General features: G+C 41.5%; 1 protein-coding gene across 1 annotated transcript in view; it reads left to right on the top strand.

Annotated features, from left to right (window-relative positions):
* The first annotated feature begins 500 nt into the window (after window positions 1-500).
* Window positions 501-23714, top strand: part of LOC115345899 (microsomal triglyceride transfer protein) — a 28538-nt gene continuing 5324 nt past the window's right edge. The window contains exons 1-15 of the mRNA XM_030025419.2: window positions 501-683; window positions 5520-5707; window positions 6281-6424; window positions 8427-8534; window positions 9281-9397; window positions 10606-10745; window positions 11606-11756; window positions 15178-15335; window positions 16202-16370; window positions 16954-17061; window positions 18026-18238; window positions 19302-19513; window positions 20152-20249; window positions 20351-20472; window positions 21248-21475. Coding sequence (XP_029881279.1) covers window positions 623-683; window positions 5520-5707; window positions 6281-6424; window positions 8427-8534; window positions 9281-9397; window positions 10606-10745; window positions 11606-11756; window positions 15178-15335; window positions 16202-16370; window positions 16954-17061; window positions 18026-18238; window positions 19302-19513; window positions 20152-20249; window positions 20351-20472; window positions 21248-21475 — 2217 coding nt within the window. The 5' untranslated portion in view covers window positions 501-622. The remainder of the gene's footprint in view (window positions 684-5519; window positions 5708-6280; window positions 6425-8426; window positions 8535-9280; window positions 9398-10605; window positions 10746-11605; window positions 11757-15177; window positions 15336-16201; window positions 16371-16953; window positions 17062-18025; window positions 18239-19301; window positions 19514-20151; window positions 20250-20350; window positions 20473-21247; window positions 21476-23714) is intronic.

Raw genomic sequence — 23714 nt, forward strand, 5'->3', positions numbered from 1 at the left:
ACTGCAATGATGTAAGATGGGGCCTGGGGCTGCTGAAAGAAAGAGAATTTATTTGGTGTCATACAACATAGCAGGAACTGACATCGCATCTGAGTCTCTGTGACAAAGTAGCATCACTTTTGGGGATGGCACTGATAAATCCCCTGTACTTCTGCTTGCAGGAAGACCCTTAAAAAGCATCTGCCTCCGGGGTTGCTCACAGAGTTGATACAAGAGAGTGGAGGCAGTGGTCAGGATCTGGCCCCTGGCAGCAATAGACCTGATTGCCCTTTCATTCAGACAGAGGAGGAGTGGCAGGATCTCCTGGTCCTGCCAGGACTGGAGGTGGTCTCCCCCACTCAGAAATGTGGCTGTATGGACTCAGTATTCAAAAATGAAAGCCGAGGTGATCAATAAATGGGGCAGAAACCACAAGTTGCCTTACTTCTTAATAATTAACTGGAAGTCCTTTGATGAACTTAGTACCTGAGTGTGGAATTTGGAATCTGACCTTTACTACATCTAGATAAACAGTGTGGCCGAGCCGGCAGCTCTCTCTGCAAGCGCCCCTCCACTCTCAGCAGCTCACTTCTTGGAGGCTCTCACACTTCATGCTGCAGTCAGGAGCTCCAGGGAGTCCAGCATGATTCTTCTTACCGTGCTGTTCCTTTGCATCATTTCCACCTACTCAGCCTCTGTTAAAGGTAGGTCTGTACTGGGCTTGGTTCAGATTTTGACTCAGCAAAGGCATAACCAGTGCGTGTATGCAGATCTGTTTTGCATCAAAAATTATCTTCTTTACTCATCTGTCCTTGAGTAATACAAAATGCATTTAGTAATTACAAAGGTTTAAGTGCTTGTGGCATTCATGTCAGCAGAGGGGATGGAGGAGACAATGTTTTCAGGTGCACAGGGCCAGCGGTGTGAGCCAGGAGACTGGGGATCTTGACCTTGCTTAGTCAGGACATGCCGTGGGAGCACCGACTTGAAAGGGACTATTCACACACTCCGAAGTTAAACACACAGAAGTGCTCTGGTGGAGCAGAGCCAGGAAGTGCTCAGGGCTCTCCAGGTTTCAGCTTCTGAGCAGTTGACTCAGCTACCACTGAAGTCAGTAACAAGCATCCCATTAATTTCATGGGGAGCTTGCTCTGCCATAAGTCATGAAAACCTGAATGTCTGCACAAGCCCTGGGAGCAGGGCTTTACTCAGGTGTCCTGACAAAGGTCAAGGGTATGAAATCTGGAGACTGTCTGCTTCAGCAGCGCCAGTCTACGAAGCAAGGAAAGGTGTCTTTAGTAGTGGCTCTTTGTGTAGAACCTGACATTAAATTCAGAGGAGCAGCAACCTTAAAACTTGAGCCGACACCTAGTTTTTAGTTAATGAGGATGTCCTCATCGTGATGAGGAGCAGGGGGCGGCACGCCATCCTAGGTTAAACTGTTAAAAAGGCTGTAGAAGGTGCTCTCATGGGTACCTCCTCCTGCTCCCTGCAGGGGATCCAGGACACTCTATCTGTGTAAGCACAGAGCAGCAATGTTCCTCCGTCCCCCCTTACAACAGGAGTTATAAGAAAGAGAAGTTTGCAGGCAGTTCCTCTACCCATGAGTGTATTTCACGAGACTGCAAAGTAATGTTTATGGCTAGATACCAACGTGCCATGTTTCTGGTGGGTGTTCTTCCCAGCTTCTCCTTAAGATAAATTAAGCAAAGCTCCTTCTTGATGTGAAGTAATATTTGCTTGTCACGTTACATCCTCAGGATACTGAGCAAGCATTTTCTCGTTAATTAGTCCTCCCTTCAGCTCTGTCAGGTCTCATCTCTCTCTTGTGCAGAGAGATTGAGAGCTAAATTACTGGCCCAATGGCCACTTAGTGCCTCAGTGACAGAGCTGGGATTAGGATGAGTGTTTTACCTTTCCACCAGGCCATGTTGCCTTTTGGAAGTATTGAAGGAATATTCTTTTCTTTTAAGTCAGCTAGATCAGCATTCATGAAAATTTCCTACTGCAGTTCAACTTGAAAAATGTTTTCAATGAAGCGGATGGGTTTTGCTTTTTAAAGCTATCCGGTATCAGAAACAGTGGCAAATATAATTTATGAAGGTAGAGCCAGCAAGTAGTTAGAGACACACATGCTGTGCATGCCATATGTATTAATAAAAGGCACAGGACTTGACAGCTGTCTCTACTCATGCAGTGTAACCTTCTGTATTATACAGTATCATGATTTAATTATAGACTTGGCATGTTACCCTTAATGACAGACACTTAACATTACTAGTCAAACTATGTGTTATGCACTCCACCTTGAAAGCAGGCACTTCTGACCCGAAGAGAGCATGGCTGATTGCAGTCTTTATGTCCATGTCTCCTCCCTTCTCAGTCAGTGGGACATTTGCCATCAGCTGAAATGGCAATGGCTATATGGGCAGCAGGGATCCCAGTGCTGTGCTGAATACAAAGGAAAGAGCTTCTAAAGGCAGGGGTTTTTTTAAAGAAAATTTTCCATTAGAAAGGTGTAGGAATATTCCTTTTTAAATAGTACCGGTGTTTTCTTCATGCAAGGTGGCATGAAAATTTAGTTAGGCTGTTCTGAGTACTTGTTCTGGGCAGCGCTACTGTGTCTCTCCCCCTCAGCCACCAATATCCCCCTTGCCTCTCAAACTGACCATGCTACCCAATTGTCTCTCTTGGCTTCCCCATTTCCACTGGGGTTAAGTGCTAAGTCCTTGGGACTGCTTTCAATACTGCCTCATCCCTGCTGCTTCTCTTATCATGATTGACCGCTGGCTCACCCTTTTCCATCAGTGACACCAGTCTTGCAACTAAAGGTGTCTTCTGCCCTGGCTCCTGCAGTGTTTTCCACGTATGAAATGGTGAAAGCTTTCAGAACCTCGTATTATTCTAGCTCCCAGAAACACTTTGCAATTATTCGTCTCTTCCATGACACTTGCAATAAGCTGCTGCATCATTTGCTCATCTGTTTCCTTCACAAGGGAACAGCTCTTTTGTATGTGGGGACAAGCAAGTGCTAAAAGGGAGGAAGAGGCAAAGAACTCTTGCAAAAGGAAAAACAAATCTATGGGTTGAGCTGTGGGAAAAGGAAGAGGATAGGTGAGAGGTGCTTTTAACTGAAAAGAGAGGGAGCAAACCCACAAACATCCACCTTAACTAATAAGACACATGTCTCTCAGCACCCAGATCATTTTTCTTGGACATGCTTTTCCCCCACCTTTTATCTTTAGATGGGACTGTGTCACCCTCTGTGTTTAGAAAGCACCTAGTGGGTGGCATTCCTAAAATCTCAGCCAACACTAAATCATTAGCACTGCCATTTCTGCTGCAAATGAAGGACATTTTGAACCAGGAAGCAACCAGCTCCGAGGTACTGGAAGGAACCAGGGGTGTCCCTGAAAGGCGCAACCATCTCTGGGCAGGCACTGAGCACCCTCTGCTCTCAAGGGTAATGTAGCTTCAAAGCTGATAGGAATGAGGGGAAGTGGGGAAGTGGCTAGGCAATTCATGGTAAACCTGAAGGAAGGGTTTTGAAGCAGACACACAAGACATGCAAAACCAGAAGAGCCCCATCGTGCCGACATCAATGCTTCAGCCTCCTTGCAAAGAAATCGATAGTTACAGCTTTGAGCTCCCACATGCAAACAGGTTGCTCACTCTGGGATTACCAAAGTTGCTGCACCACACCTCCAGCTGGCATAAAGCTTAAGTCAGTTTAGTTCTGTGTAGCTTTGCCAATTTACACAACTTGCAGAACAAACTTGGTGGGCTCACCGTTTTCCTCAGGGAGAGGTTCTTTGAAGCTGACCTTAATCTACTGCTATGACATCTGAGTGAACAGGGGAAGGAAGTGAGCAAAACCTTAAAAAAAGTGGGGGGTTGACTCTTTGAGCACTGCATAATATATCCGTCCAGCCATGATGGACCTACACTGTGCACCTACCTAACTGGGATCTAAAATCTGAAAGTGAAATAGGAAAAGACTTTGGTTTTCCTTTTTACCAATGCAGTGATTTGAAATTTATTTAGCAGAGCCAAATAAAACACTGAGGGACATGACATAAATCGAGAGAGCCTGTTGATTCTCTGCAAGAGACTTTGAACACACTGATTACATTACAGCTTGCTTAAGAATTTGTCTGAGATACTTTGATAGATTTTTCTTCTTTTTTTTTCCCCCTGCACTTGTCATAAGACTGAGATGCATCTCCCTGAGGACAGCACTTTGCTTTTCTTAGATTAACTCTGTTGTGAAGTTGTTGTTTCTGCTCTGTGCCTCCTGAACTCCATGAAGAAATTCCCAATGGATTCAGTGGTGCAGTGTTTGGGTCCGAGAGGCTAGTGCCATGCTGCTTACAGATAGCACCTAAGGTCACTGTATTTGTATTTGCTTTGCAGATGTAAGAGCCCTTTGTGTACATCCAGCTTCTCCTCCGCTCCCTTCCCTCTACTAACTGACTTCATCAGTTTTTCTTGTGTGGAAGAGACCTTTGTAGCCATCCACATCAGAGGAGGGAAGCCTTGAAAGCAGTGAAGAGGGATGTTATGTATACCGTTCGTGACAAAATATTTAAAGGGTATTCAGGAAGAAACTGATTTTCCTTAGCCACAGATTTTAGGGGGACAGTATTAATTCCTGTGCCTGAGGCTGGATAGAGAGTTGTGACACTGGTGCCACATGTTCCCCACAGGGCTGTGCATGGGAGAAAAGAAAGAGAGAATAGGAAAGGGTGTGGTAGTAAGTACCACATATATATAAAGTATCAAGGAAAAATAAGTGTCATTTGTATTCTACAGATTTCATTTACACTAAAATGAGTGCAACTGAATCCCTAGGGAACAGTCTGTCTGAGTTATTGTTAATGCAGATGGAAATGGCCCCATAAATTGGGTATGCAAGTTACATTTATGCTAGAATTTGGCTTTTATATCCCTTAAAATACATCAATTAACAGCAGAGGCACAGCTACAGGGACAATTATTTAGTTTAAAGAACAAGGACTTAATTATTTAATCAAAAAAATATCTTCCCAATGTCTTCATTACATTCATGTCACCTCTGGGCAAGGCTCTCAATGGAAAGATTCCCAATAAACATGCAAGAGATGCAGAGAACAATTTCTGTTGGCTCCAACAAATTACGTCAGTGCATTTCAAACTGCTAAGTACACAAATTGCGTGATCAATTACAGTATTTTGAGTTGCAAAAGATTTTGGATTAATTTCTAATGTGAACATACCCAAAGTAAAGAATTTGACTCTCATTTATTTAAGTGTAGAGCTAGAACAAAGAATTTTGTGAACATTCTTATCTTAAATATATAAAATTAGTGTCAACTTAGTCTCAGAAAACCCCCAGCTGCTCCAGTGGGACAGCCTCTGTAATCCAGGGTAGCAGGATCAGTCCCATAAACTTTTGTTGGCAATTAAATTTTTAATTTTCCTAAAGGCGTTTTTTAGTGAAAATGACAGATTATGTGAGTTAGTCAATTCTAAAACACTGTTTGTTTTTGCTTTCCAAACAGGGCACACTACTGGACCAAGCTTAAATAATGACAAGCTATATAAGTTTGCTTACTCAGCTGAAGTGTATGTTGATCAGGTGAAAGCATCACTGAAGAAAAGTGCAGGATATCGGATTTCTTCTGGTGTGGATGTCAACCTCTTATGGAGAAATCCTGACAATGATGATGACCAGTTGATCAAAATTACGGTAATTAATGCCATCAGACAACTTAAGACATGCCCAATCCTTTCTGCATTTATCTAACTGCTAACCTAACCTTGAAGAACTCATTCTCAGAAGATGAGCTAAATCTTTTATTCTTCTCTAGTCCTATCAACTAAAACCAGCTTCTTCGATAAGCTGATTCCTATATAATAAGACTTCACAAGGATATATCTAACATCATGAGCCAGAACTTCAGAATATCTCCGATATTTTGAAATTGCTTCATATAGCTTCTACAGCTTCAAACAACTGGTGTACAAGCACCTACCTGGCAGTAGGTTGTCTGAAGTCCTTGGTTCTAGCTGCAAATCATGACATTTGCTAAATACAAACTGGGTATTTAGCTTTACAGTGAGTTTTTCTGCCACTTATTTCCCTAGTGGTGAGTGCTGGTTTCTTTTGAAAACATAGACATAGTAATCATGGAAGATTAATGATCAGAGCCAGAAATGAAGAAATAAAAAAGATGTATTATGTGATTTAGTCTCTCCAGCCTACACCAGGCCAATGCTAGGCTGCTCTCTACACGAAATTTCTCTGCTTTTACTTTGCTAGGTAAGAGATGTTCAAGTTGAAAATGTGAATGAACGTCCAGCTGCTAAAAACATCTTCAAAGGAAAAAGCACAGAGAAGATCATCGGGAAAGAATATCTGGAAGCTTTACAGAGGCCCATAGTTCTTGAGCTAGTCCGTGGAAAAGTAAGACTCTGTCTTTTAAAATTCAGTCCCTGAGGAAACCTGAGACAAATCTTTTCTCACAGGCTTGGAGAATTTACCAATTCACTGTCCTCTCAGTGTTCTTAATATGCCATCATGTCCTATCTTTCCATATGAAATATAATAGTTTAGCACAGACTGTAGTTTACCTGTACAAGGGGCCCTTGCAGCCCAAGCTTCTTGTGCGTTGAGGACACCACACAGTATGGAAGTGAACAGCAGATTAGCCACAAATAAATGGCTACACATGTAGATAAATGCACAATTGCTGTGTAAGACCTGTGCTGTTGACTTCAGTGAGGCCAGGATTTTATCCAAGGTCTGAAGGCAGAAAAGGAGATACATTTTGTCATGGGGGAGGTTATACAGAGTCTGTGAGGAACAGTGTTAATCACTTTAAACGCTTCTCAAAGATCTTAGCATGACTGCTTTTCCCACCTCTCTGGCTTGCTTATTTACTTCAGTGTCACCTGCAGTTTCAACAGTCCCACGTTAATGAGCTTGATGCTGAAAGAGCTACAGCCTTTCCTGTTGTTCCTCTACTGGGAAACTGTCTCCAAAAATCGGAAGAGAAGGGACAGGGAGCAGGTGTGTTTCAGTGCGTGCCTGCATTTTTTTGCCTGCCCTGAGAGAGCACCGAGGCACTGTCGCACCGCGGGAGCACACGTGCCCAAAGGTAGCTCTCAGAGTCCCAGTTTTGCTCAGGAGGGGATTCAACTAAATCCATCTCCCCCTCTTTTTCCCTGCCAGAGCTGCTCACTTGTCCCCTTGCACACAGCCTACTGCTCTGCCCAGGGAGCGGCGAGGCTTGAAGCCACGGCCGCTCCTGCCTCCTCTCCGCGCTCCTTCACCCTCTCGCTGCTTGTTGCACTTAGGCCAACAGCCCCGCTCTCCCCTCTGCAGCCGGGCAATGCTCGGCAGGCGGGACGCGGGCAGAGGGGCAGTGGGAAAGGAGGAAGGTTGAAGGTCACGCTCCCTTTTCTCTTCTGCAGAGCGGAGTGAGGGCTGTGACACCCTACCCCAGCAGGATCTTTACCTCCTGCTGTAAATAGGCACTGAGCACATACCCTGGCCGCCAGCTCAGCCTACTGAATTGCAGCTGCTATCAAGCCTGCTCGGTAACTTTCAGACTCAGCCTTGTCATCAGTTTTACACAACATAAAAAGAAACAGGCCAGCGCTGGCTCCCAGCTGTACGCATCCCTAAATGAGAACAGAGGTGTCGGAACAACACGGTCAAAATACATCTGCTCCTAATACATTAAGCGGTCCACACACTAAGATTGAGATGTAGTATTAAAAACTAGGGCTTTTTCTCAGGTAATAGGGTCTGTACACTCCTTTTACGGTTTCTCTGTGGTGTGATACTTTCATCCCTGGTACAGTGATTTCACTTTCCAGGGTTGCTCCGAGATAACACGCTGATTGTACAGTTCCTGAAAAAAAGTGCACTTCTAAAGCACCTTGAATGCAAAGTGGAGGTGCAAAGTCTTGTTACCAGAGGAGAGGCTCAAGCACAACAGTTGACCCATGAAGTGCAAAGGTTGTGATGTGTTTGACACGTCATTTAAGTAATTTTAACTGAGATTTACCTATGATTCATTCTGGGGTTTTGTAACCTGTGATTAAAGTGCAACAGATATTATGCCCCTGTGGGGAGGGATTAGCTGAGGATTATGCAGAAAAATAAGTCACTTGTGAAATTATGTAAAATTTCTCATTTCCCTTCTAAATTCTCTCTAATTAACAGGAGGAAAGATGCTCACTGCACTGAAACTGTACTTAGGTACAGCTGAAGCCCGAAACGTGTTTGTACTGTTATCGGCAGGCCCTGCAGCCCCTGGAGTTTGCTTAAATAAGGCCCAAAGGTCCAAATTCAGCTTCCCATTCAGCAAAAAGTAAAGGGAGTTTTTCTAGAGAGGATCCTCACTATACTTTTCTCATTTAACCAGATTTGTTATACACTTGTTTTTTTTTTTCTACAGGTCAAAACCTTCTACTCGTATCAAAATGAACCTGGTTTTACTCAAAATATTAAGAGAGGTCTGGCGAGCCTTTTCCAGCTACAGCTGCACTCTGGTGCTGCCCGTGAGGTATGGTGGTATATCCAGCAAGATAATCATCATCAGAGAAACAGGCAGAGCCCGGTCTGCTCCGAAAGGCAGACCTGTGTCTCCTGCTGACTTCGGAAGGAATGAACTGTGACAGAAATCAGACCTTTGATTGCATTTGAGGTTGCGGACGTAAAGACAGACTTCTGAATATTTGGTGACACAACTCAAGTTGCTGCAATTAACATAAAGAATTGGTGAAATCCATTTGATTTTAAATGCTTTTATCAGTTTAGTAGAATTTGGTAATAAACCAACTTAAACCAGGTCACTCTAAAACAGATTACACCGATGTTTAAAGTCAGTTGACTCCCAAGCTCAATTCAACGGATTAAGCTATTTTAAATCAGAGTATCCACACAAAGTTAGTAGTGGTTTAGCTGCATCCATTTAACCTGTGTTACATTGTTAAATTTCTACATTTGTCCACATGAGCAAAGCTGGAATTTAGCTCGAATTCGTGAGTATAGTGCCAGCTGCCAGGTGTCTCCTAAATTTTTTGTTTAAACAAACATTGTTACTTTCCTTCATAGCTATCTAATGAAAAGTACCCTTGCCTATCCAAAGCAGGTAGTTAGAAACACTCAAAACTGGTAAATAAACCCAAGCAGTGCAGCATCTCAGGTACAGGATTCCAACAGTGGAGAAAATATTTCATCTTTGGAAGGTGTTCTGGGGTCCCAAAGATAAATTCAAGAAATTGTCCTAATCTAACTCTTTTTTCCAAGGTGGACATATCTGGGAAATGCAATACTACTTACCATGTGCGGCAAGATCAAGTGACTAAAATAAAAGCCCTGGACTCCTGTGAAATAGAAAAAGAAGGATTTACCAGCCACAACCAGGTATGATTTCTTTAACAAAATAAAATCTGCTCTGCCTGTTTAAAATATATTCTTAGTAGCTATTACTCATTTTCTCAAAAGTCCTTTCTGCATTACAGAAAGCAAATTCTACATGTACATTTTGCAGTATTACTAGTACAAATTTCATATGTAATACCCATGGGGGGAACAGAGAACAGATTCTCCTCTTATGTAAACCACCTTGGCTCAGCTGATATTGAGTACAGCACACCAATTCACGTAATTTTTTTTATCTCATCCATAACATATTTTAGTTTCTATGCAGATTTACAGCACTTTTGTCCTGGCTGTACTGAAATTTTAATCGATGTGAGGCTTCTTTTTTCTTTGGAGCAAAATAGTAGATACAGCCACAGTCATAGTGACAACAGTAACCTTTTTCCCAGCTGCTAAGTTATAGCATTTAGCGTACACAATAAATTCCAGGCAAGATGCTGACTCCTGAATGGAGCCCGGTCAGGCTTGCCTGGAAGGTCAAAGGCTTCCCTAATGCACAGGTGTAATGTATGAAATGTGCCATAGAGGTAACTGAAACCCTACTATGGCATTAATGGTCCTCCACTACTAGTAAATGCCTTTTTAAGCAGTTACTACTGAGTGCAGGCTGGACACATGCTGAAGGCACTGCGATTCTCCGCATCTGAAACTGACCTTTCTCAGCTCAGAGATGTACAAAGGTAGCACACGCTCTGTTAATAAACCCCCTTAACACTATGACTGAATTCTGGATCTTCACACTTGCCACAAAGACTTCGACTTGTTTACAAACAGATCAAGCAAGGTGGCTGGCTTTGCTTCCCGGGTGTGAACATGATGATCTTATTTACAGGACATTTCCCTGGAAAAGCTTCTCATCGTATTTAAAGTGTATTTTAACTAAATGTAGTACTGGGCATTTTCTCCGTTTAGTCTCCATAACTGCCACCCCTCCTTCCCCTTTATTTTCCCCTGGTACGTATTGAATTTGAAACACATGGTGCAGAAGTGAGTGGCTTCTTGTTGCAGAAGGCATTCTTGAGAACCTGATTTATAAGCTTAGCTTGAGATATTGTCAACCCACATGCACCTTCCTCATTTGGCTCTATTTCATTACGAGTTTTGCCCTGATTTGGAACTGTGAGCTTTTTTCCTATTCTGTTGTTTATTGATCAGCCTTTTTTTCTGGTTTATTTTTAAATTATTTTCAGATTTTAGATGTCAGTACAAAAGCCACATCTGCCACAATTTATGTGTTGGAAGACAGTTTCATTAAATCCATTAAGGCAGAAGAAAATTATGTTTTGCTTCTGAATTCCCGACGAAAAACAGGTGCCAAAATAGTTTCAAAGTAAGTTGGGCAGTGTGACTGTTGTTGATGGTAGCAGGACTAGTGGTTCAAGTCAGGTTTTATGTGTATGTCTTATAGCATCAAGATCTAAGGCTGTAAACTCTCCAGGTAAGGATTTAGGTCTCTTTTGTATCCATATGGTACCTAGTCCAACTTTGATTAAGGGCTCTACCATACTGCAAATAATAAAGAATGGCATTCATAAAAGATTAAATTAAAACAGCTGGAATTGGCCAAAACATTTTAAGCAACACATTACTTCTGTAGGTGTTCTGTTTCTGTGTCCTCTCATTTCTTAAGAAATACTTCCAATGGATCTCCATTTCTAGTCTGTGAAAGTTCAGAAGTATAGAAAACAAAATCTGCTGCATAGAAAGGAAACAACAGTGAAACCTAGATCTGTGTTAGACTCCAGACTCCAAAACACTGAAAGTTTGGAGATACTCATACAAGATAAATGATTCAAGCATCTCCTTAGTATTATGATATTAAAAAAAATGTACATTCAAAATCTCACTTTCCAGATCTTCTTATGAACAAATATATGAAAAATTTCAGAATGTATATGGTTACTGAAGGCTGTTAACCAGGTCCTATAAATCCATACTTTCGGAAGTCTGTTATTAAGGTATTTTATGCCACATACCTCTAGCAGTAATTCTGCTGGTATCTGATACTTCTGTTACCTTAAAAAAGCCATAGACTTGCCATGTTCTGAACATTTTAAAATAAGACTTCAATGACTCTGTGTTCTATATTTTTGGTCTGTGGAGGGGTATTTTTTTTCCTCTTGCTGTGATTTCTGCATTTCTGCTCTAACATTTGAGCTCTAACTGTGTCTTCACTGTGTGGATACACAGGCAGAGACTGGAATTGAAGTCAGTACAAGCTGGCCCTGGACTGATCGCTGGGAAGCAAGTTGCCAGTGTTATCAAGACCTTGGACTCCAGTTACGTTGCTGTGTCACTAGTAGCAGACCGAGTCAAATCCGAATGCAAAAAGTGTCCTTCAGTAAGTAAACACAGGCTTGTTGGATGTCAGGTGTGTTAGCTGAGCAGAAGAAGTGTGAAAGAAGCTTCCATCCAAGCAGCCCACTTGGAGGGGTCTAACGTAGCAATACAAAATACGCCCCAGAGTGGGGATCACGGTAGTGATGCAATGGTCCTCCACCACACAAGGGTGCTTTAAGACCTACCTCTAAAAGTACCAACCTTTTTGGTCTCTTTCAAAGACTGAGTGCAGTATTTCTCAAGACCAGTAGAAAATACAACACCCTTTCATTTTATTTCATCTTTGCCAACCTTGAGTTGGCAGGAGCTTATTTCCTCTGGGTAATGGAGTGGGAAATTACTTTTAAGATGGTTGGCCAGTGTTTATAAACAATTCTGTCATGGAGGAGCTGAACTGCTCCTAGAAATTGCAGGTAGTTAGCCATTTCTTAGGCAGGCTAAACATTTGTTGGTAATACATCTAGCCTCTTCTTTCTGCCTGACCCTGAAGGAAGCCTTTTATTTAAAAGACTTTATAGCTATTTTATAAGTGTAAAATGGAGCTTTTAGTATTCTTGGCAAGTCCAGTACTGTTCTCATTTTTGCCCTGGAAAAAAAAAATTACCTAGTTTTTTTATATTTAAGACATCTAAAGACTACTAAGATCCTGGTACTGTACATGCATCATCCTTTGTTTTACTGATGCTATTCATCATAAACTAATATAAATTTCTACAGTGATTGTTAGCAAACAGTTTTAATGCTATTACCATTGTGGAATGAATTTAGCAGTGAATAGGAACATTCATTTCAAGATTATTATTCTCTGCCAGTTTTTGATAAGCAAGGTAAGGCTTCTATTCAGCACACATAATTTTAATCTTCCAGAGATACTTCTTATGAGCACAAATACCTTAGTATATTGGAACCTGTGCTAGTTATTTGGAAGTAGCATTGCACTGTAATAATTTATCTTGCCTAATGCTTGTTGAGCCGCAGAGAAGATAAAAAAATATGTTGCGGGAAATGAAACAGAAATGATGCTGCATGCGTGCTGGAGCAGTTCTGAGCAGGGAACATCAAGGGATCTCAAACAGAGCAGGGACAGGTGCTTTTTCCCTGACTCTGCCCATTGGGGTTTGTGCTGACCAATTTGTCACTTGGAAGCGAGTTTGTCATAATAGTTATAATTTCCAGACGAAGATAACAAACATAGGGTATAATTCCAGAGCAATGCCTGGGGACTGAGCTATGTCATTATAAACCTAATGGCACGATGAGAATGAAGTCCTGCTTTCCCACTGTATTTTACAGTAACTGCTATGAAAAGATGGGGTCTATAAACAGAACACTGTATCCAAAGCAGCAACATAACATTTGGTACTTATATATCATAGTATACATTAATGCCATGCTGACATGGTATGCCCTACAGTTTTACGTTTTCAAAACCCTTTTAAAATCATAACAGGTCTTACCTCTATCTTTATGAATTTGGTAAAATAACTATGACTATCCCTACTTCACAGATGGCAGCACTAGCTTCTGTGAGGTTATGGCCAACATTTACATTTAAATTTAGGCCTAGATTTCTGTGTTTAGACATCATAAAGCATGCTTTTTTCAGAAGAGCTCATGGTTCTTACTTTTTTTTTATGCTCATGGTTCCTACAGGAACAGATGCTTGCCCCTTCTGAAATTGAGGTGGGTTTGTTCTGTCTTGTGCAGCCAACCTTTGTAGGTTGGTAAAGCAGCTGTCAGGCACTGACATTCAAAACCAACTACTGCTCAGTTTAGGACCTCTTGGTTTGGCTTGAATTTTCCTAGAGTGCCCACAAGGCCTCTGGTCTGATCTCTCTGTCAGAGAGACAGAGATTCATGTCTGAGCTTGGCTGAGTTGCCACGTGGAAGTGCGTGCATCTGTGCCTGAATCCTTGGGGTATTCAATCCAAACTGCCTGACATTCACATCAGGAGAACGAGGGCCCTCGCAGAAGTCAATTGTGAGTGCTGTTTTTTAAAGTCCTGGTCACTGCAGGAGACAGCAGCTGCTCCTTGTAGCAGTTGTGTGGTTAGAGCACCTCCCCAAAGAGGAAGACTTGGTCTCCGCTCTCTTTTGCTTGAGATGGCTCCAGCTCGCATCTCCCATCTTGTTTGTCTCTAAGGTATAGGCTGAGATGACTAAGAGCAGCCCACACAGCTGGGCTCTGCACAGGAGAAAATACAGGCTTAATGAGGTTAGAGATTTTTTGCCAGGCTATGGTGCAGCTTCAACAGGGGGAATAGAAAGTGCCCCATATGTTTATCCAATTTCAGCTTATAATAGCCACACTGACCTTGGTGCTAAGCACTAATCACCAGTTGAGGTTAACAGACCCATCTGTGCCTCAGAACAGGAGCTCCTCCCAGCTGGTCATTAATCCTCAGGAAATATCCTATGTCTCAATCATTGTTGCCTAATTATTGTTTGTTACAGTTGATGGAAGTTGCACTCTGTACTGCTGAATGATACTTCTATTTGCCAGCAGGTTCGAGTGTTATTGCCTAATACAAAACCCATGAAGAGGGGAAGTGTTTTAGTAAAGGTCAAATGGGTGCTAGTGTTATTTCCCACTTGGGAAAACTACAGTAAACACTGCTGCAAAGAACAGCTGAGTTTTCACCAAGGAATGTTCTCGATAATTTGAGATAACAGAGGCAAAGGCAAGTGAGAGAGGAAAGGTCAAAATACCTGCACCAGTTTCTTATGGGATTTTATCTGGAAGGACAGATATAGGTGCTGTGGTACCACGTTGGCTCATTCAAGTAAAAAATGTGGTGGATCGAATAAATACAGCAACAACATATGAAGAAGCCAATACCTATTCTAATACCATCTTACTTGACATTTTGTACAATAACCACAAATCCCTCCCCATCTTATGCAGGTTTATGAATAAGAAATGGGAATTAATTATGGGACATTTACTCCTGTTCCACACTAACCACTTACAAAAATACCATCTTCTAAGAAAATATGATTAATTTGTGAATTGGGGATTGTGCATCTCTCACTTCAAAAAAACTGTCTTAGGAGAAAATGGGAACAGAAGGCAAACACTGTATTCACCAGAAAGCGCGGTAAATTTGCAAGAGAAGAGAATTCACCTTATTCTAGTTACAGTATAAATAAACGTGTTTTGTTCCAAAATAGATTGTATTTAAGGCAATGTACATTATCAGAAAATATTAAAGTGTTGGAAGAGAGACAGCTATAGAAAGGTTTCAAAGATATTTGTGCTGGGGTATCATCAATTAAATAACACTTAGCTAAAGGATCAGCAATCTATTGGATTTCAGCTAATTTGAGCAATAGTTGGCCCACATATCTGCATTTAGTAAGTCTGATTTTGAGAACTGAAACCACAATCTGAGAGATTTGACATAACATGAATTATTCTGCAGCTTTCTGAACACTGGCAGAGCATCAGAGAACATATGTATCCTGAAAAACTTTCCAAAGCTGAAGCAGCAAGAAGCTTTTTGTCCTTCATTCAGAACATCAGAAAAGCTACGAAAGAGGAGATACTGCAGATTATTAGAAGTGAAAATAAAGAACTTCTGTAAGTCATCATGAAAAAGCTTTCAAAAGGTTTAAGTTACTTAAAACTGCAGAATGCAAATTGCTTGCAAACGGATTCAGTTCTACTGGTGATGCCCTAGCAATGCAAAAACAGTATTCAGTACTGCCTGCAGGAAAAGGACTTTTTTTTAAAAAGCTGTGTTTGTTCTTGTAGTATAATATATTTGCAGCACACTGTTCAGCTACCAGGATTGTATCTACAATGCAAGGCAAACATACTTTGTAGCTTACCCAAAGCTTCTCATCCCGACTGCTTGTTCTGAAACACTCCATAACTTGTTCTTGACTTCCCCATTTGTTTCCTTCAAAAGGAAATACAGCAAAGAAGGGGATGTTTCATGCCTGGATATTGTCCTAATATTAGAGTTTGGGTGTGAATAGCAGGCACACCTAGACTTGGGAGTTGGAAAGCATTTCCGAGTCCCACCATGCAGCCAGGATCTTTCAAACAAATTATAACAGTTGTTAACAATAGAGATAAACCTGAGAGTAACTCAGGTAGCGTAGCTGCCATTGTGTATTTAGAAATAAACCACTTTTTTCCATTTACAACCTTGTTCTGTAAACTTTAAGACACTCTGGATAGTTCTGATTTTTTAATACTTTTTTAGCCCCATATTTGCATAAATTAAAATATTATTATCTATGGATATGAATAATTTCTGGAGTTCATCTACCATTTTGAGGCCAAAGAATTCAGAGACACAGTTTTTTCCAATAAGAGTAAAAATTCTGTCTCTTACCTGCAATGAAGGTACATGAGCTTCTTTCCTTCTATATGCAGCAAAGTCTTTTCAGTATTTTCTAGATCATTACAATGATATGTTCATTTCCACTTCTTTGTAGTCCGCAGGTAGTGGATGCTGTAACCTCTGCTCAGACCCCAGCATCACTGGAGGCCATACTGGAGTTTCTTGACTTTAAGGATGCAAGCACTTCTACCCTGCAGGAGCGATTCCTGTATGCCTGTGGATTTGCTTCTCACCCCAGTGAAATGTTCCTGAAATCTTTAACTGTAAGTCAAAGGACAAAACAAATACAATGGAGTTAATACTCTTGAGCATTGTTCCTGTCAAAGGGGAAGGGAAGAAGAAATGACTGTTGCTGTTTCCAATTTTCCTTTCTTTATCCCTTCCAGGGTGTCCTTTAAGTGTGCCAGTAGCATAGAGCCTGGAAACAACAAAAATTCATAGGTCCAGACTGAAAGTCTATTTACTTTGTAAAATGTTATCAATATCTACTACTTGGAAAAGTAACATAATATTGAGTGTTAGCAAAACAACTTGAGGGTTCTTTGATTGTTGCCTTATCAAAGTCCTGTAACCATTTAATACTCTTTTTTTTTTTTTTAAACATAGCTTCAAAATGAATCTACTATTTGAGACACTGAATGTAACTCAAGGGGAAAATGGCAGTCAGTTATTATATGTAATGATAGAGCAGTGCTCTGCTTAGCCTGAGCCCAGGCCGTTGTGGTCATCACTGCCTTCACATTGCACTAATGTTCACATGAAATGAGGGAGGCTATTCAGGCCACTACAGACTGTGGTTCATCATATTTAGACAGAGAGACTAACGGCATTGCTTTTGCATAACAGGCTAAGTTCAAGGGTGATATCGCAAATGAAGAAATCAGAGAAACTCTTGTCATTGTCATGGGAGCACTGATCAGAAAGCTGTGTGAGAAAGAAGGCTGCAAGCTTCCAGTGAGTATCTGCTGTTCACTTCTGGCCAAATTCCGGTCTGCAACACACGTGAATGATCCCTGCTGACGTTACTGGGAGAGCATGAGAGACAGGGGGGAAAAATAAGCCCATAAACTCCTATGTTTGATAGAGAGAGGACTTCTTTTTTCTTTTTTTTTTTTTAATAATGACATCTACTTTGTCAGCTTTAGGCTTTAATCTGGTCTCTTCCCATTTCTGTGGATTTGTCTCAGAACTTTTTTTCACTGCCTAATCTGTCAGCAGAAGCAGTACTTGTGCTCCCTTGTCGAAAAGCTTTGTACGTCCTCAGAGAAGCACTGGTAAACTCAGGATCTATTTAATATTTGCAATCACCTTAGGTTATTTCAGCTCTGTGAAGAAAATTCCTTGGTTCAAGTACTCAACTCTGCCCCAAACATGCATAGAACAACCCAGGAGGAAGGCTATCAGCTTGACTATGGACTGAGTAGATGCTGGTGATAGAGGATGAGGATGATCCAACAAGGCACTGCTGCCTGCTGGATCTCTGCTGTTCGGGCTTGCAGCACACTGCTGAGAAGACACAGAGCACATGAACAGCCTTAGGAATCCCTTTTTCCTTCCCCTGTTAATTGCCAAGCACTGTTATAACATTATGTTATGAAGCACTAAAGAACAGTTCCCTTGTCTTTTTTTTGTGGGAACATGTTGGCCCACAAGTAAGACCTGTGAAGTCCCTGAATCAGGGCGGGGGCAGCCAGCAAATGATAAAGCTATGGACCAGGTGTCACTGTGGCTATAGCCACTTTGGTTATGCTTGAAGGAAGCCATCGACATACAGTTTACAAATGACACCTTTGCTAACCCTGTGCAATGATGCTTTGAAACAATAACGTGCTAGAACCCAGCCCTACCCCTCCTACTTCTGCGAGGGAAAAAGGTAGATTTATGATCACCATTTAAACATGCTGTTGATTTTCTTTAGGCTGTTGTGGAAGCCAAAAGGCTGATTCTAAGTCGACTGGAGAAGGCTAAGAAAGATGACAATGTGAGGATGTACCTGCTGGCACTGAAGAATGCACTCCTTCCTGAAGCAATTCCGCTGCTTCTGAAGTACGCCGAGTCAGGAGAAGGGCCCATCAGCAATCTTGCTGCCACTGCCTTGCAGAGATATGATCCTTCTTTTCTCACCAAAGAGGTAAGAAAATACACTGTCCAAGAAAAGAAGTGCAAGAGACTGTATTAAAAATAAAGTATAAATTAACAGAGTTCATCTGTCAGTCCCACTTTTTAAAGATGCCCCACGTATGGTTTTTTTACCTCCAGGAAATTCTTATATACACTTCAGTTCCAGCCAGAAAACTCTATACATTCCTGCTTGCCAAATCCCAGCTCCCAGTCTGCCAATGCTAGTCAGCCTTTGGTTCCAGAGTCACACACAGCCATCGAACGTGGCAGGCAGTCTGCAGGGAAAACTGGGCTACCTTCTCAAGAGCACTGCTTTCTCTGTGATGTACAGGAGACACTAGGAACACTTGGGCAGCTGCGTAACCCCTGTTCTTTCCTGTGCTTTCATATAGCCAGGGAGAATGCATGAAGTAAGAGAAGGGTAAAAGAGCTGCATCTTACCTTGCAGCCTCCAAGAGTAAGAGACGACATACAAAATAGCAGAAGCCCTGCTTCTGCTGCATCCCATTTCATATTTACGGCTCACAGCTGTGACTGAGTTTGTCAGGGTGCTGCTCTGCAATGAACATGCTGGAGGCCGTTCTGTCAGTGGGGCTACATGGCTCTCCGTGGACTTACCTGTAACAAAGATGGGTCACAACCTGCTCAGGGACATGAGGCCACCACAGGCACTATCTAGAAAATTAAAAACGCAAGATTCTTGATTTTTTTAAAGTACCTATTCTTGTAATAGTCAAGCAAATCTCTCTCTTGATCTTACCACTGCCACCACAGTATTTTGATCTTAGTGCTCCTACTTATTTACAGCCCCGCTGTGAAAATCAGTGTGGAAGGCTGTATTTGGACTGTGGCTGAGAGAACATAACAGATGCCCCACTTGCCCATGTGGTCACTGAGCTATACATGTCTTGTACATTCCAAAAGGACCATGAAAAACAGGGTGCTGAAAATATATCCTTATGTATTAGCCTTAGCTATGGAGCTAGCTTAAGCTGATATTATAAACGAGATTCCAACCTGTACTTTGCCTAGTCATCTGTGAGCACTGACAGAATAATCTGTTTCCTGACCAGGTGAAGGAAACAATGAACAGGATATACCACCAGAATCGTAAAGTCCACGAAAAGACAGTGCGAACCACTGCAGCTGCTATCATCTTAAACAGTAACCCATCCTACATGGAAGTGAAAAACATCCTGCTCTCCATTGGTGAACTGCCTCTGGAAATGAACAAGTACATGCTCTCCATGATCCAAGATATACTTCACTTTGAAATGCCTTCAAGGTACATTAAGTTCAGTATAAATAAATACAGCTCATCCTTACTTCTTTGCAGAAACCCAAAGAACACACATGTTCTCATGAATTACTACTGTAAAATTTAAGGAGAGTATAAAAGAATGCCTAATTTTTGTGTCACTTTTAAGTATTGATATTTCAGAACAAATCTCTGCGTTTCAATGACAGTTGTTTAATAGCTATTCACATTTTCAGAGGTACGAATAAGAATTAGGCATCTAACTTGCATGACTGTAACAAATGCCATCTGTTGGTCTTAATTCTCTCGGTGGGGCACTTGCTTTTATATTTTAAGAACCAGTGAACCAGAAAAATTGCAAACATCACAGCACTAGAATGAAAATAATGAAAATATCTCTTCTTCTCAACAACATTAATTTTCAAGTAAGAGCTTTGCTTGCCTTTCTACCTATGGCTGCAGGAAGTAGCTGAAATTGGAAAAGAGACTCTGGGTTAGGGCAGATTTTTAGTGGGAAAATATGAGGGTTTTGAAGACTCTCTTTCCTACAGGGAAATTCACTCTCTCTCAAATTTGATATTTGTACAGAACAGTAATACATTTGGTACCGTAACATTTTTGTGTCTCTGTGTTTTTGTTTGTTTGTTTGTTTTGAAATACTACAGCAAAACAGTTCGGCAAGTTCTGAAGGACATGCGTGCTCATAACTATGATCGCTTCTCCAAGATGGGCTCTTCCTCTGCCTACTCTGGCTATATTACACGTATGTAACCATGAAACTGCCTTTTAACCCTGTTTGTATTCCTGAACATTTGATTAATCCACTAGTTTAGTCACAGATACCTTCTTTCTTTTTTAATTAAGGTGGTCCTGATGTATCATCCACATACAGCCTTGACATCCTCTATTCAGGCTCTGGCATTTTAAGGAGAAGTAACATGAACATCCATATTTTCAACAGAAATGCTGAACTTCATGCCAGCCAGGTAACTGCCACACTGTACATAAAAACTAAACCAGTATGTTGTCCTCTTCTTACAGCTTCTAAATCAATTCAGCTAAAGTCCATGCTGCACTGGGCAGAGAACAAGCCAGTAACAGGGGGAAAAGGAACTCACAACAGCCAGTGAGGCACTTGTTTGCCTTAACCAAAAAGACAGGTGTTTTGCTCTGTATCATATATCAAGTTCTGTCTTTGGCTAAAGCCTACACTGTTTATCTGATGTAATCAGTAAAAGCTTTGTGAGTTTGTAAAATCAAGTCCCGTGTTTCGGGTATAACATGGAATGGAAATACAAGGAGTAGATCAAATGTACGAATCAAAGAGATTTAAATGAGATGCCTCAGTTTGGACTTTTCTTAACATTGGCAAGTACCTTCAATATTATAATCCTCCTGAATTTCTGCAGGACAAAAATTGTGCAGCAGAACATCTTTGGGCTTTCCTCCCAACTGTCTGTGGAAAATAGCTGTATGAATAAAGGCAAATGTGTTTGAAAGAAAAGTAGGCTCGGGGCTGTGATCTGCGTGTGGGCAAATTCTGCCTGCATCTAAAGGGAAAATACATGCCATGAGGTTATTTTATCTTCCATTTTTGTACCTGCTCTACCTAGCTCCCTTAAGTCTTAACCCCATCCTTTTTCATCTACAACTACATAAATTAGAGTTAGGCTCTTAGACATTAAGAAAATGTGTAGGGTTGTTAACAGCCTGGGCCAGGCAGAGTTTTTTCATTGATTCTGTGTCACTGTTGCTTCTTAGGTGGTGATTGAAGCTCAAGGTCTGGAGTCCATAATAGCTGCAACTCCTGATGAAGGCGAGGAAAACCTGGACTCCTTTGCTGGCATGTCAGCCATTCTGTTCGATGTCCAACTCAGGCCAGTTACATTTTTCCAAGGGTACGGTGATTTAATGTCTAAAATGCTCTCAGCAACTGGAGATCCCATTAACGTGGTGAAAGGACTTATCCTCCTGACAGATTACTCACAGGTACTAATAGCACACTGTTTGCTTCTTTTTCTGTCTCTTAAAGCACAGATGGTCCCTCCCCCACACTGTTATGTAGGACATCTTTTTTTCTTTCTATTCAATGCTGATAAACCTGATCAATGTTACATAGGCTTCTCTTACTATGGGAGCAATAGAAAAGTAATAGGTATTAAAAAACAGAATGAAATTACATGAAAAGCAATCGAGAACAAAGGTGAGAACACATATCATTCTAGAAAACAAAGTAACACTGAATAATAGCAAATCCAACTGAGTTTCCTGTAGAAAACTCATATTGCTATCAGCTACGGCCTCCCCTCCCACAGTTTCTTGTAATACAGTATTGTCCCATGCGACCACCTAAGTCTTCCTCTTCACAGGTTGTCCAGAGACCTTACATCCAATTAGGCAATAACTGGCAAGTTCTGAATGAATGAATCACTGGTACTCAAACTTTCCCAGAGAACTAGCCTTCAAAGAACAATGCTAAGATGTCCAAATTTCAAATGCTTATTGCTAGGCAAAACGAGGAATTAAAATGAGGATTACACAGTTTTTATGCAACTGTCACCCCAAATGGTCTGTTAATTTTATGCTCAAATTAGACTCATGTACAAATATAACCAGCTACATAATGTATTACTGGAGGACTGAAAATCTAGACATCTCTCTGAAAGTGCAGGGCCAGCATTTGCCTTGATATTTTTGTTCTTCCCAAGCAGGGATCTCCTTAGAACCTGTGGATTTAACAGCAGCACTCAGCTCATGAAACATCTGGAGGCTCGAACTTTACTTTTTACTTGTCCCCTTTAATTCTTGGCAAAAGAAAATGCCAAAAGCAGATGATGAGAAAATCCACTCTGATCAAAAATTACACAGAACCCCTGCCCCGCACATGACAGCTGTCCCCATCCTGAACCCAGCTCAGCCCCTTTATAATGGTATTATAAGTCTAGAGGGCTTCCCATGTAGTGCACAAATTGGCTAACTAAAGCTCATTCCAACAATGCTTTACAGTTCACACGCAGATTATGGGCAAAAACTTTACCATGACCTATTTAACAAACAGACTGCAGAGGTGAGAAAGATAATCATGTCCAGTCCTGAGCATACGAGCATGGTGTTTACAGAACTAAATATTTCCAACTGCTGTGCATGCACCAAGCTCCATACATACCCTGGCTGAATCAGCTGGCCGGGCACCCTGAGAGCTCTGCCAGCCAGCAGATTCTCCACTCCTCGACTTTGGAGAACCTCACAAAAGTCTGGGGCACAGCAGGGCTGGGACTGCATGCCATTTTTAACAATATCAGGGTATCACATTTTCGGTCAGTCACTGACTCTGGAAGCCTGAGCAGCAGTGTGATGAGATAGGATCCCTCCCTGCTTTCTCTCTTGGGTTGCCACTAGCACAGTTGCTGCCTAAGCTCTTTGGGACTCAAGCGGTGGACACAACCAAAAGCGTGTGTTCACAACCAAAAAGGCGCTTGTTCTTACCTCTACACCCCACAAAGGCAAAAATTGTTTAAAGCACTGTTGAACACAGCTTCAGGCTGAGCTGTTTTAAACACAACACACCTTTCTAAGAATGGTTTTACAGCTACGTTCCACGTCAACAGCAACATCAACATGGTTTGGGCACTTGCACATAACTCAGTTAAGCTTCATTAGAAATGCTTTCACCTGTCAAGTCCCTGAACTGTGATTACAGCTGTACCAGAAAACACTGTCAGAATGGAAGTGTGAATGCCATAACACTGGAACTGAGGAAAAACAGTGCATGAGAGCTGTAATTAATCTAGCTTCCTGATAGTTGAGTACTACCTCCACTTTCCCTGGCCAGCATGGACAGGCCTTGCCCAGAACATAAGCCCCTTTACAAATTCAGACTGTAGACAACCAAGCCAAATGTGGATTTATCTTCTTTCAAAGAAGGAAACCAGGCATGGGAAACAGTGCCCATTCTATGATACCAAAACTCAGTGTGCCGCAGCTGGTCGCAGTGTGATTTCAGAACAGGCGAAAACCAAATGTAAGATACAGACAGGGCAGTTGAGATTGAACATCAAAAGGATGGCTTGGAAGCCAAGACTGGAACCTAAAAATGGGGCAACTGAATTGTCAGGAAAGAACTTATGTAATATTTGGGTTGCAATTTTTGGATTGGAGCAGCCTGATTTTGAGAAAAGTGATTTTTAAATATTAGAAAAGTTCTGCTCCCCTATTGCTGTTTATAAGG

Source organism: Aquila chrysaetos, chromosome 1 (genome assembly GCF_900496995.4).
Source record: "Aquila chrysaetos chrysaetos chromosome 1, bAquChr1.4, whole genome shotgun sequence".
Taxonomy (NCBI): Eukaryota; Metazoa; Chordata; class Aves; order Accipitriformes; family Accipitridae; genus Aquila; species Aquila chrysaetos.